Raw genomic sequence first — 14,609 nt, forward strand, 5'->3', positions numbered from 1 at the left:
AGGGGTCCCGGCGGGGGGGCGGGCATGCTGGGCATCGGGTCCTGGGCGCCCTCAGCTCGCAGGGGGTCCCCAGGGGGGCAGAGAGGGCGGCGTGAGCGCCTGGAGCTGCGGGCGGGAAGTCGGGAGCAGGAGGAGGAGCAGGAGGAGGAGTAGAGGAAGTCCCCCGTGGCCACCCCGAGGGGAGGGCGGGACGGTGCCCACAGGGAGCGGGTCAGCCGGCGAGAAGCGGGGCCGCTGGGCTCGGGCGCCGGGGGGAACTGGCCGCAGGGCGCGCGCGCTCCCCGCCGACCCCCGCGGAAGGGGCGGGGGCGGGGGCGGCGGCGCGTGCGCGCGCGGGGGGGCGGGGCGGGCGCGCGGCGGCGGCGGCGCGCGCGGGGCGCTGGGCGGGGGCGCGCGCGGGGCGGGCCGGGGGGGGGGCTGCCCCGGGGCGGCCCCCCCAACGTCGGGGCGCGGCGGGCGGCGGCGGCGGGAGCGCGTCCCGTCCGGGTCCTGAGGAGCCGCCGCCGCCGCCGCCGCCGCTCGCCAACATGGCGGACCTGGAGGCCGTGCTGGCCGATGTCAGCTACCTGATGGCGATGGAGAAGAGCAAGGCGACCCCGGCCGCCCGCGCCAGCAAGAAGATCGTCCTGCCCGAGCCCAGGTACCGGCTCCCCGCGCCCGGGCGCCGCCGCCCCCCCCCGCGCGGCCGCCAGCGACCCCCCGCGTCCGGGAGGGTCGGGCGCCCAGTCCGCCTCTGACCCCCGGGCCGGCGCTGCGGGGAGCGGGCGCCGAGGGGCCGGCCTCGCCGTGCCCGTCTCAGAAATGGGGCTTCGGAGGGCTGTTGCGGGGGGAACTCCGGGGGAGAGCGCCCCGAAGTGCCCGGCGCGGCGGCCGGCGAGCAGCGAGCGCCCCTGTGAGGGGCTGTGCGGCTGCGGTGTGACTTCGCGGGTCCAAGCCCGTCCCTGCTCCGCTTCCTGCCCCATCCCTTTCTCTCGGGCCAGCCCCGTCCCTGCGGTCCCCCCTGTTTTAATGGCTGTGCTCCCCTAGTGCCCCATCGCTGTCCTTCCAGCCGCATCGGTGTCACCCTCGTCCTCCCCCCCAGCCCGCACATACGGCTCCCCGCCTGCCCCGTCAGTCCTGCCCGGCGGTGCCTGTCTTTCCCTTGCGCTCCATCCCGGCCGTTCCTTGCATAGTTCCTGCGGCTGTGCCCCTTTCCAACTCCATCCTCTCCTCAGCTCCCTCTGGGAGTCTTAGTTGGGGAGTGCAGGCGAGTTGCCTGTTTTGTTTTTTTTTTGCCCCGGGCACTTAAATTACCGTTTTCCATGCTCGCTCCCCCTTTTAAGGTCCACCAGGCAGCAAGTAGTGAATTCTGACCCACTTGGTTTTCTCTTTGGTACGTGGTGACAGGTCCCACTGGGGGCACTTTACTAAAAGGCTGAAATGGGGATCACTTCAAAACCCGTGTTGAATGGGTGATTTCAGGCAGAAATTTTGTTTACATTACCAGCCAAGGACCCGATTGAATTGGCAAGGGTCTTGGTGAGGTCCATACCAAGTTGTAATTTTTTTGCCTCAGAAATGATTTTTTATTGGTGAAGTAATAAAAGACTTGATTAGTTCATATCATTGGCATTACCTATCATTGGCATTACCCAGAAAAGGTCATTTATCAGATTAATAGTGAGTTTCAGATAGTGTATCAGAGGATTGGAGTTGGATTCTCCCCCCCCCCCCCACCTTTAGCTTCCTTCCTAAATAGCACCATCAGGAGCGGTACAGCAAATGTGTCTCCTTGACACTTATAGCTCTTGGTGGAATTGATGATACAATGAGGCATCTTCTTAATGGTGAATTTAAAACTATGTATTTTTGTATATTACTGAAAACTAAAACTAAAAGCCATTCTCCATTTGAAAGCATCAGCCCTTCATGCGTTCTATGTCTAAGATTGCTTAAATATTACCTTGGCATAAGGGAAAAAAATATCTTTCTTGTGATACTGAGTGATCATCAGATTATTTTTTACAAGTCCAGGAGCCTGAGCCCCATGATATAGAAAATGTCAGTCCCTTTGTGCTGTTTGTTGTGAAAAGTCAAATTGTGTCCATGAAGATGTGCTTCCTGAATGTTTGTGGCTCGCTTGTCCTTCTTAGCCCCTGCATCTTGGTTTTGCAGGGGAAAACCTACTTTGATGAGCAGGAACAGGCAGGAAATGTCAGGAAGAGTGGAGCATCATGAATACAGCACTCCTGTTCCAGACTTTCACATGTCCAGAGCTCACTGACAAGCAGTGCTGTTTAAAATTTCTGGCAAATGGAAAACTAAGTAAAACAGGAACCCCGAATGAAACCTGAATTTCATTTAAAAAAAACAAACACCCTGCATTTCTATAAATGTCATATATAATGCTTACTTTCTTTTCCTCTCTTTCTTCCTTAAGGACAGGGAATCCTAAGTATATAAGTATCTGTATGTAAAATCAACAAATCTTAACTCATGGACAGTTTTTTTTTGGGGGGGGGCGATAATAATATATACTATTATTAACATTAGGAACTTCTGTTCATTTTGTTTTTCTTGGTGTTTTGAACTTAATATGACTTCTGCTTTTTTAATGTCCCTCCTAAGAACATCCTTAGTGCTTAGGGTATTCACTTCCGTGTGTGAAGGCCTTTGTTTTCAGTGACATTCTTTGGTAATGCTCTGTTTAAGGCAGAATTAGTGACGGGCCAGCAGATTTCTCATGACATTTTAGAATTGAGACATAGAAACAGGAGAGTAATTTTAGGAAGCAGCTCTTTAGTAATTGTTATTCTGTTGCTGTTTCTCTCTCTCTCTCTCTCTCTCTCTTTTTTTTCCCAAATAGACTTTTGAATTAGGCCATTGGAGCATTCTCCAGCGATTCTAACTTGTCTTGAATTTATCTCAACTGGCTTTACTTTTCTCCTGCGACCATTCACATAGTCACTGCCACTCCCTGTGCTGAGCTAGGATTCTGTACGTTGAGTCATCAGGTCAAACATCACATCTCTCTCCACCTGGACGGCAGTTGGTGGCTCATCTGCTTGATTTGGGGATGGGGTGGGAGGTTGGGGGATTTCTAGATCTGGTAAGAAAGTAAATTTCACATGAAAATGCCTCAGCATCATGACTCAAAAGACTAGTGTGATTTCACTCTTTGGTGAAGGATGCAGGTCAGATGTTCTCTGATAAGTTTCTGTCTCAGCTTCGTTTTGAAGAAAGCTTCGTGGTCACCAGCCTCTGGCATTCCTGAGCGAGAGGTTTAGCTTTATATGTCCAGCTTCTAAACGGGAAGCATAAAACTCGCCATCGGTTTATCCCCAGTGACTCTTTTTTCCAGCTAACTATTTGAAGCCACTGTAACATTTTGGGTGCTTCCTCATTTCATACTTCACTTTTTCCTCCAGTTTTGCACAGAGAGACAACAGAACAAAGCAATATTCAGCTAATTTCAATGAAATGAGGAGTGTGCGGTCCCCTGCCTATTATGGGAGAGTCTCAGAAAATGGAACATTCCGCCCAGGGGAGATTTTGCTTCTCAGAGATGGCAAAGAGGCAACCATTTTGTTAGGCTGACATGTTATTCAGTTAATGAACCAATGAGTGTAAATCCTGTAAAAGCTGCCTATTTGTTCAAATTATACAACTGCTTTAGTTTACTGAAACATTTGTTGTGCTAATGTAGGTGATAATGGGGTCTATTGGTGACAGGCAGCTGTGACCCATGGATGCTCTGCACATGCCCAGTTGAAAACACGCACCTTCAGATGTGTGTGCCAGTCGTTTTATGCCATGTTAGGGAAGAAACATTTAATAGGGACTAATTCAGAAACCAATACCTGCAAAGGATCAGCACGTTAAGCCCTGTAGAGTCGGGGCAGCTTTTCCTCTGGTCTCATTACTCTCATAATCTTTTCTGAACAGCAGGATTCAGTTGACTTGAGTTGACACATTCTTGCAAGAGGTTCAGTCACAAAATCGATCTCTCCTCCTGAGTTTTATTTCTGTTCAGTGGACATTGAAAATTCAGGCTCATCCATCACAAAACTTGTCCTTTCCAAGTCACGGGAAAGCCTGAAAGCATTTTAAAGAGCCTTTATAATTTTCTGGAAACATTTTCAACTGTCCTGAAGAAGGTTTGTGGTACTGTTTATTCCATGAATTCAGTGCACAGTTGTAGAGCTGTTTTCCTGAGCCAAGCGAGGCCTGGCCTGACAGCTCTTCCTTCAGGGGCTTACAAGAGCCAACTGACTAGGAAAAGACCCTGATGCTGGGAAAGACTGAGGGCAAGAGGAGAAGGGAGTGACAGAGGATGATTGGGCTGGATGGCATCCCCTACTCAATGGATGTGAGTTTGAGCAAACTCTGGGAGATAGTGAAGGACAGGGAAGCCTGCCGTGCTGCACTTCTTGGGGTTGCAGAGAGACATGACTTAGCGACTGGACAACAAAACAACCACACAGTCTAGTAGGAAATACACAGGGAGTTGAGGAAGGTGTTGACTTTCGTGTGCAGCTGCCGGAAGATTCTTTTTACCTGTGCACAGGTAGCACAGAGTGGCCTTTACTATTCTGTTTTCACGGAATACATTATGCCTGCTCAGTGTTTTACAGTAATTTTTTTAACTATCCCCCTTAAAAAGCTGCCTAGCCATAATATACATAGTAATATGGTACTGTGCACCTATCTGCTTTTAAAGTTATTGTAGGTGATTGGTCTTGAAAAATAGCTTCATTTTCTTCTGATGTGGAAATGGGATATATTCTGTAATTTCCCAATTTCAATCAGCGAGGGACTGGAAGATGATTTGAAAGATTCCTCTCCATTTGAGTTGGAGGGTTTTCTATGCCTGCATGGCCAACTCTGAACTACAGAGTCAGGGTTGAACGAACAGCCTTCAGGAAAAAAAGCACTCTTTATTGTCGATAGGAGCATTTCTATGTATGAAACAGTGTGTGCTTCTTTTTCTCTAAACTACACTTTCCAAATGTAATTTATTCTGACCTTTCAGCTATTACTTCATTCTTGGTCAAAGTTAATTTGCGCCAGTGACTTGAAGAGGTAAGGGCTGCATGCAGTCAGGAGTTCTTAGAAATAGATGTTCCCTTGCATTCAGATTGGGATCCAGAATCTTCCCAAGTCAAGCATTGTAAAAGGCTTGTGTTGAGAGCCCAGTTGATGTCTTTGAGTTCAGGCAGTCCCAGCTCTTAGAGTGATGTGTTTTGAGCTAGCCTCTTAAAAGAACCTCCTCGGTACCCTGAATTGGGCTTTGGCAAACATCTGTTTGGATCCAGTGTCTTCAAGGCTCAAAGAAGGGACGCTTCAGTCTTCAGCAGGTGCATGGCAAGCAGAGTAAGAGATGGGCCAGAGCAGAGAGGACACCCGGGGTCCCTGCAGCCGAGAGGGAAGCTTAAATTCCCCAAGGCAGTGAACGCCCCCTCTGCTGGGCAGTTTGCACCTTGAGGGCATGTGTTCCCCACAAGAGTCCTGTCAGGTATTAGCATAGGCCCCGTTTTCCAAAGAAGCAGGTGCCCGGGGAGGTTGAGGAACCCAACCCAGGTGACCGCTCACCGTGGCTGAGGCAGGAGCCGGATTCAAGTCAAGGTTTCCCAGAGCCCAGCTGCTTTCCATCATGCTCTGCCATCTTACACTTCTGGGTGCGGATTCAGCCAGCTGCCAGGGTAGCATTGGGAAGTCAGAACCATCCTCAGAGACTGATCGAGAACAGCTGTTCCTCTGGGACCTGAGAAAACGGTAATTATGACTAAGTGAATAAGCAGTTTCTGCCTTATTTCCCAGGAGGAGCTCGGGGGGTTAAATGCCTGTTCTGTTTAACAGGAGAAGTGCGATCTCACTGCTTTTAATGAGAAATTGTATAATAATAGACCGCCTCACCCTCTGGCCGCCCAACAGGATTTCTGTCTCTGTTATCATTTAGAGAAAAGGGCAGCCCAGGCTGCCCACTCTCCCCCTCCTGCCCCCCCCCCCAGCCCCCATTTTTTTTCCATTTCCAGGAAAAGGATAAAAGGAACAAAACTGTATTTTTGGCTTTATTTGCAATAAAAATCACTTTCTCATTCAAATAATCTTCCTCTGTTAGAAAACTGTCTTTGAAGACAGCTGTAGGTAAAAATGCATTTTCTGTGCCTGATGGTCTTGGGCATGGGCGGTGGGGAATGGAGATGATGAACTTGGCAACTCTGGCTTTCTTATTGTCAAGTCATTTGCCTGCAAAGCCATTTGCATGCTGATGAGGCTATGTGATCCGGAGCCACCTCTGCCTCTCCTCTTTTTCACTTCTTTATCCTTCTCTGTTTTTATTGAAAGAAAAGAAAGTGAAAGTGCAGGTCACTCAGTGGCATCCAACTCTTTGGGGCCCCATAGACTATATATTCCATGGGATTCTCCAGGCCAGAATACTGGAGTGGGTAGCCTTTCCCTTCTCCAGGGGATCTTCCCAACCCAGGGATCGAACCCAGGTCACCCACATTGCAGGTGGATTCTTTACCAGCTGAGCCACCAGGGAAGCCCAAGAATACTGGAGTGGGTAGCCTATCCCTTCTCCAGGGGATCTTCCTGACCCAGGAATCGAACTGGGGTCTCCTGCATCACAGGCAGATTTTTTACCAACTGAGCTATGAGGGAAGCCCCCTGGTTTTATTACCGACTAGAATTTAGACCCCTGGGGCCTTTTTGGATTGCTGTATGTGTCTGAAGGAGAAGAGGGTGTCAGAAGATGAGATGGTTGGATGGCATCACCAATGCAACAGACATGAACTTGGGCAAACTTTAGGAGATGGTGAGGGGCAGGCCTGGTGTGCCGCAGTTCAGAATGGGGCTGAGAAGAGTCGGACACAACTGGGCGACTGAACAGCAATGGGTCTGAAATGCAGCAAGCTCCTCATCTCCTCTAATTTTGGAAATCTTTTGGGTCACCTGTGCTTTGGCTTCACTGTGAAGCCAAAGCACATTTGTAGTACTTTATAAGACGGTAAAGAAACAGCTCATTAGAGAACACAATGAAGATATTTTTGCAGCTCATCTATTTTGTGACTGATGGTTTGTAAGAGTCAGCCTTGGCCCAGCCTTGGACTTGTACTCTTGTTCGCTCCCATTTCCTTCTTCCAGGGTTTTGAGAGCAGGAAAAACTGATTATGTGAAAGTCGCCTGGCCAGACCTTCGTCCTTAGTGAACTCGAAGGCCAGCTGTCCTTATCGCTGGACCCTCATTTTCCTGCGCCCTCCCTCCTACCTGCCATATTGTCCTAGGAGAGAAAGTTCTAGACTAGGAAGTACAGCCCTGATTCCACTGGCAGTTTGCCACAGGCCCTGGGCACGTCACTTAATTTCAGTGTATGCAGTTTCCCCATCTGTGCAATATGATATCTGTTCTTTTCTGATCACAAACTTTCCCTCAAATCTCTGTCTTTTTAGAGCATTTTCTATCCATACGTTTGTAAGCAGGAGAGAACATTCATTTCAAACACAGAAAACGCAAGAGAGAGTGGAAGCAATGTGAAAAGATAGTTTTTCTTTATTTACACCCTGTGGTTGTGGTTGGGATTATACACAATACAAGACATAACACCCTTTAAAAAGTACAAAACGGTAGCAGATAAAGGCCGTGTTGCATGGAGACTGTGGACAGCGGGTGGGCTTGGAAGGCAGGACTTCTGAAAAGTTACGTTGTTGACCCCGAGTAGGTGAATTTCTCAGGTTTCTCCTCCGTACTCTTCCTCTAGCTATTTGTCTAGAACCTTCTGCTCATGGTGCCTCGCTTGGTTCTTTTCCTTTCTTCCCTTCATCTCCCATTTTTCTTCTCTCCCTCTCTTCCCTCTGTTTTCTTCTATCCATCCACCCGTCCAGTAGGCTCTGGGCTATGTTGGCTTCAGTACCTAAGAGTTCATAAGCGAGCCACTCTTAAAAATAGATAATTTAGCAATTGAGAGAGTTGACATCCTCAGAAGGTCTTTGTGTCAGTAAAATGAACCAAAAATCATAATGTGAAGGCAGCTGGCTTCAGTGTGTTGAGCGTAAGGTGATGCATTCTCGTCTTCTTCAAACAGCCACAGACACATGTTAATAACCTAGCGTTGTCGTGGCTCATGTTTGAAAAGGTCTTGGAGGGCGTCCAGTCTAGTCCTGCGTTGGGCGGGCGACCTCCCTCTCCAGCATCCAGCCAGGGTCATCTTCCGGGAGCATCTCTGGAAGAGATTGGTGTCAGAAAGCGCTTTCCCTCTTTTTTCGCCCCCACAGGATATACATGTTTTAATTGGAGGATCGTTGCTTTACGATGTTGTTTTAGTTTCTGCAACAGTGTGAATCAGCTGTGTGCATACACGCATCCTCTCCCTCTGGGGAGCCTCCCTCCCACCGCTTCCCCCACCTTTTTATTTTCATAGGATTTTTTTTTTAATTGAAGTATAATGGAAAGCTCGCTTGTAATTCATCCTGTGCACAGATCGCTCTCGCTCCTTTCCTGATCCTGCAAAACAAGTTTAATTCATCCGCAAAGTAATAGATCTTCAGTCTCTTGAAGGCAGCTGCCTCAGCCTCTGTGGCTGCTGTGGGGAACTGACTGACGTGCCTTTAGTTATTCCTCGCGTCACGCCGAAGCCTGCCCGCTGCTCTGTAATATACGCTCATCAGTCTGAATATTACCTACCAGAGTAGAAGTATTAAAATTTATGAAAACGAAAGAGGTATCTGCAAAGTTACTGTAATAAATACGGTGATGGCAGAGCTGTTATATCCAAACTCAAGTGTACGACTGAGTCCCTCTGAAAGTTCCGTTACAAGGAGGACATTTTTGGTCCCGCGAATGATTTTTAAATTTCATTTTACTGGTTTGGTTAGGGGATCTATTGTTTCCATAAACGGTGAGAGTTAGGAAGCTAAGCGCGGGCTACCCGAGTATGGTGAAAGTGACTGCCTTCGACTAGTGCTGAGTGCCTGGCACTGTCTATTTCTCAGATAATTATGGGCTAAACTATTTCAGGGAGAAAGTGAGCTTCCATTAAGCTGCAAAGATCCATCTCCTGAGGGTTAGAGAATGTTTGTTTCATGTGTTCAAAAATTGACAACTCCATCAGCTGGGGAAGGCAGCAAGTTTCTTTATTTTCAGCCGGAAAACTTTCTTGCATGACATGTTCCTAGTATTTGTATTTTGTGTCATTAAGTCAGTCCATTGCTCTTTCTTTAGAAAGATGACTGGTGATATTTTCCGGTCATTTCTTCTACATCTTCTGTATCTGTATTGCTTTTGATAAAGATTTCAGTTAAAAATGAACTGAGATGCGAAGGCACTTGCACAGCCGTTAAATACTGTAGGCTTTCATTCTGCATCATGAAAATGTCTTAAGGCATCTATGACATTTTCATTGGATCCTCTTTTAAAAATACAGGGCTTTTTTTCTTCTTCTTCTACTTTTTGGCCTCTCCGTGCAGCATGTGGGATCTTAGTTCCCTGACTAAGAATCGAACCTGTGCCCCCTGCAGTGGAAGCAAGATGTCTTAACTTCTGGACTGGCAGGAAGGTCTCCCAAATATGAGGCTTTTGGTGGTGAGGTGGGAGGATCTGTACCACATTTAGAAAGGAACTCATCCTAATAGAAAAGGTCAGGGGACTTTCATCTTTAAAAGGCCCTGCTTTTTTTCAGCTACACATACTGATTCTTTCCTCCTATTATAATGACACCCTAAGTGGGAAAGGGATTACACAGTGGATCTTGTCACTGCAACCCTGAGTATAGAATGGAATGGAAAGTTTGCCCTGCTTCCTTATTGTGTTCCATTTGGAAGCACTGCCTTCTCTTTTGTTGCCAGTGGTCATGGAGGAAAACTCATTATTTTATCAAAACACCCCTCTAGAATTGAGCTAGAAGAGAAAGGTGTTCTCTGCGCAATAGCAGTTTCTAAGCAAAGGGTGAGAAGATGCTTATGCTAATGAAGAAAGTGAAGTGAAAGTGTTAGTAGTAGCTCAATCATGTCTAACTCTTTGTGACCCGATAAACTATAGCCCGCCAGGCTCCTCTGTCCAGGCAAGAATACTGGAGTGGTTGCCATTTCCTTCTTCAGGGGATTGTCCTGACTCAGGGATCAAACCCCAATCTCTTGCATTTCAGGCAGATTCTTGACTATCTGAGTCATCAGAGAAGTGCCCCCTGCCTCAAAAAAAAAAACAAAAAACAAAAAACATCAAAACACTGTTGAGACTTTTGTGTTCAGGGATTTCTTAAGGTTTAACCACTTGGTTGATTGTTTAATTCCATGTGGAAAACTGGTAGCATCTTTATATTTCCGTCCTTTAAATAAAGTGTCTTGCTTGACAGGGGATTGACGTTTCAAATTATATATATATATAAAAAATCCAAGTTACTCTATAAGAGAAGCTTATTTTCTCTGGCTGTGTCCTACCAGAAAGACCTGATGAAGTAGCTGGTGCATACTCCTTTGTGTAAGATCAGTTTTAAGGTAAACATTCTGGCCCTATGGGTATCTCACAACTCTCTGGCATGGGGTAGGTGGTAAGAGAACAGTAGAAAAAGCCAGACTCTAGTTTTGAGGGGCCTCAGTGGTCCTAACCTGATAAAATTCTTTCTCCACTCTCAAGAGACATTCTCCAAAACTAGGGTGTGAACCAGATCAGAATTAATTACAGTGATCTTATCAGTTAGGTTTGAACATGTTGTCTTATTAAACCTAGTGACATCTGTTGTTGGCCTGTTTCACATTTATGCAAGAGATTTGAATTTAGATTTAAAAACCCTGCGTTAATACTTGCCTACAGTGCTTTGCAGTTCTACATGTATTGGGTCTTTCTTGTTAATTTTTCAAGCTGTCCTCTGTAGTCGGTGGACGATTGAGAAAGGAAGAAGACAACTACTGGAGACGTGTCACGTGGAGACATTGAGGAGGGTACTTTGTCTGGAAGGACAGCTGGTGCTCTCTTCGGACACCAGGGTCTTTCCTGTGGTCCCAGGGGTGGTCTTCCCCCCGAAGACTCAGAAACTGGATCCTGTCATCACAGAGTCTCTCTCTGCCTCCTGATGTGAAGTTCACATCCATAAGCTGAGTCGGGCCCAACTAACGCCTTCTCTTCTTCAAGGCCGGTGGTTCTTATTTAAAGACCCCTTGGAGAATCCGATGAGCTAGAGGCTCCCCCTCCCCTGCCCCAAAATGCACGAACTCACCTGGTCTATTGATCTCAAAAGCCCGACTGTAGCTGGAGTGTCAGATTGATATTCAGCGCTGGCTCTCAAGGAGCCTGGCTGCCCGAAGGCCCTGTGACCCGAGCGTCCCCCCTGGAAGGCCGCCCCTGTGGGTGTGGTGCACACCCAGGTGGCCCAGGCTGGTGGCCGGAGAGCTCAGAAGGTCTGGCCCCTGGCTCGGCAGCCGCAGGAGCCGGGACCAGGTCATTTCTCCAGGGTGGCTTTACCCTGGGTGTGAAATCGTGAGTCCCCTGAGGGTGAGACGCCCTGTCCACACTTGCACGTTTCCTGTTCTGACGGTGCCAAGCCTCGACTGGAGTCATAGCACAGTTTCTGAAGCCGCAGCCAAGGCCTGCTAGCCAAGGAGCCTCAGGCATTTCTCTGTGCTTTGTGTTATGCCTTAATTTAAAAGTTTCATTCTCCAAGGGCAAGCTTTTTCCCTTATTTCCACATTCTGGGAACTGGCTCCACGATACTCCGCATCCCCATTTGAGGAGAAAGTCCAGGTTCAGAGTGACGGTAATGGCTCAAGATCACCTTGGTAGCAAATGGCTCAGTTGAGCCTCAGTTCAAATTCTGTGCATTTTAATGGACACCCGCAGACTACCTTCTGCCACGTGAATCTTCTAAACAAAGAAGCTTCTCTGGTTTGGGGAGAGGAACATTGTCAATTTCAGACTTTGGTAACACAGTTTGGAAATTCATTGTCTTCATTCAATCTGGAGGTCAACTGCTGGGATCTGATGAGGTGCTGCTCCAGTAGTTACATATCCTTTGACCGGAGATGTTGAGTTAATCATAAGTATATGCATATTTCCTGAAAAAGTGAGATGTCATAAATTCCATGTTAAATAATAGGATACTTATTACTAGTAATGACACTTTTAAATTCAGAATAGCTACATGTCAGGGGTTCATGATACTTTCTTAACCCCAAACACGTTTTCTTAATTTCCAATGCACCCTTATTTCAAAAAGCAAAATTAAAATTCACATCTCTGCCTGTCAGTAGGTAAATGGGGATCCTCAGCTTGAAGACACTTGTCGGGTACTTGAGATGCATTAAGGATTTTTTTTTATGTTACATTGATTAATCTTGTTAGTGGTAGCTTCTAAATTATGACAGAAAATTAATGGAACAGGTTGCCTATGTGACCTTCCCAGAAAGGTCATTGAGCTCCCATGGGGATGGAGCTCTGTTGGTCAGGGACCCTTCAGCGAGTCCATCTCGAGCCTCCTTCTTTGCCTGGTGATGTGAGTTCAGCTCTTCCTCGTCAGTAATGTAGAGATGGGACTTCCCTGGTGGCTCAGTGGTAAAGAACCTGCCTGCCAAAGTAGGAGAAGTGGGTTTGGTCCCTGGGTCGGGAAGATCCCCTGGAGAAGGGAATGGCAACCCACTCCAGTACTCTTGCCTGAGAAATCCCATGGACAGAGGAGTCTGGTGGGCTACAGTCCATGGGGTTGCAAAGAGTCAGACATAACTGAGCCACTAAACAACAACAGAAACTCCTCGTTGATCATGAGAGGTTCATCTTCACAGAGCACTTGCAGCAAATCAAGAGGAAATTGCAGAAAATCAGAAGGAATGATAGAATTAAGAAAAAAAACCCCATCATTTTGCAACTTTTGCTGAAAGTAGATTTAAGTAAAGATCATCAGTGTATGAAACCATTAAATGAAAGGTTGATGGGGGAATTTTAAATGGAGAGATCAGACTTTCAGGCTTTCACCAATTGGTGAATTTTCACCTCACTAATGTTGGGGCTCAGGACAGGCCAACCCCCAAATGGGCCAAAATGATACCACGATTATTTTGAATTAAGATTACTTAAGAAACAACCACTGTAAGAAAGACACTCTGACCCTCCTTTGTACCCCTGAGAGCAGAAAATAAATCTCGCAGGTGAAAGGTACCCTCCCGCCACTGAGGGAGACAGACAGAGAGACAGAGCCCAGACCGAGAAGGCTGTGTGAACAAGCTTTGTTTCTTCCTCACTAATTCACTAGCCTAAGCCGAAATCTCTTTCAGGTCTTCACAAATGTGTTGTTTCTTTGTGTCAAAAGTATAAAAGCTGACAGCTTTGATCATTTCTTTAGGTCCTGTTGCAATGAGACCTCTGTACGTGTGAATTAAATTCGTGTTTTTTTTTCCCTCCTGTTACTCTGTCTTGCATCCATTTAATTATGAGACCAGCCCAAAGAACTCAAGAGAGGAGGGGCGGAAACGTCCTCCTTTCCAGCCCTGTGTCTCCTGATATGAGGCAGCCTGAAGGCGGTGTAGTGAGCAGTCCTTCCGGCAAAGATGGACCTGAATGTATCCAAGTCTTCAGAGCTGATTTGCAGCATACAGGAAATGCGGAGACAGAGGAGAGCATTGAGTGATCTTATGAGGACGCAGACAAGCGTGTCCAGGTGGGGGCCATCCTTCAGGACTGCCGTCCTGGGCTCCTCAGGAAGTCACTGGCACGAAGATGAGAAGTGACTGGTGGGGATGGAGAGGTGATCAAGGGCAAAACAAAATTAAGAGATAATAATCAGATGAATGTGAGATGTTGATCTGATCTTGATTAAAATCTAACTGGGCTTCCCATATGCTGCTGCTGCTGCTGCTGCTAAGTTGCTTCAGTCGTGTCCGACTCTGTGCAGCCCTATAGATGGCAGCCCCCCAGGCTCCCCCATCCCTGGGATTCTCCTGGCAAGAACACATGGTGCAGTGCTAAAGAGTCTCCCTGCCAATCCAGGAGACACAAGCGATGTGGGTTTGATCCTTGGGTCAGGAAGATCCCCTGGAGTAGGAAGTGGCAACCCACTCCAGTATTCTTGCCTGGAAAGTTCCATGGACAGAGGAGCCAGGTGGGCGACAGTCCATGCGGTCAGACACGACTGAGCACTGCACTGCGCTTCAGACCCGGCTCCACAGAAGACACCTCTGAGAGAGTGCTGGAAATTTGATTATTAGATCTTCAGGAATTATTGTGATTTCCAGGATGGGGTTGAGAAGAGACAATGGCCCATGTTTATGGAAGGAAAGTTTCTGTAATTTTCAGAAATGCAGGCGGAAGTAGTGAAGCAAAAGGATATGCAGTCCGAGATTTGCTTTAAAATGCTTAAAGAAACCCATGAAAAGTGAGGGTGAGAATGGAAGCCAGCTAAAATCTTAACTGCTGTCCACAGGGTGTTGATTGATGGATCATGGGCGTTCACACTACCAGTCTGTACTTCTGCACGTTTGAAAAATTTTACAAAGGTTTTTAGAAACAAGGGTAGATGACTCCGTGTGAGGATCATGACTGTCTCCGGATTGGGCTGGTGATAGCCTCGTGATGTCCCAGTGTCACGTGTAACCAGCGCTGGTGACTTAGGATATCACTTCCGACGCACCCTATGGAGATTCTAAACG

At 47.4% G+C, this 14,609-nt stretch overlaps 1 protein-coding gene across 3 annotated transcripts in view; it reads left to right on the plus strand.

Annotated features, from left to right (window-relative positions):
- Positions 1 to 399: 399 nt before the first annotated feature.
- Positions 400 to 14,609, plus strand: part of GRK3 (G protein-coupled receptor kinase 3) — a 115,123-nt gene continuing 100,913 nt past the window's right edge. The window contains exon 1 of one of the 3 annotated variants that reach the window (XR_011249978.1): positions 400 to 640. Coding sequence is in view for 1 of the 3 variants with exons in the window: in XM_069558007.1 (XP_069414108.1) it covers positions 528 to 640 (113 nt within the window). In the remaining 2 variants the exon portion in view is untranslated. The remainder of the gene's footprint in view (positions 641 to 14,609) is intronic. The other 2 variants (XM_069558007.1, XM_069558006.1) reach the window with 2 other exon arrangements.

This window comes from Ovis canadensis, chromosome 17, assembly GCF_042477335.2.
Source record: "Ovis canadensis isolate MfBH-ARS-UI-01 breed Bighorn chromosome 17, ARS-UI_OviCan_v2, whole genome shotgun sequence".
NCBI classification, from domain to species: Eukaryota; Metazoa; Chordata; class Mammalia; order Artiodactyla; family Bovidae; genus Ovis; species Ovis canadensis.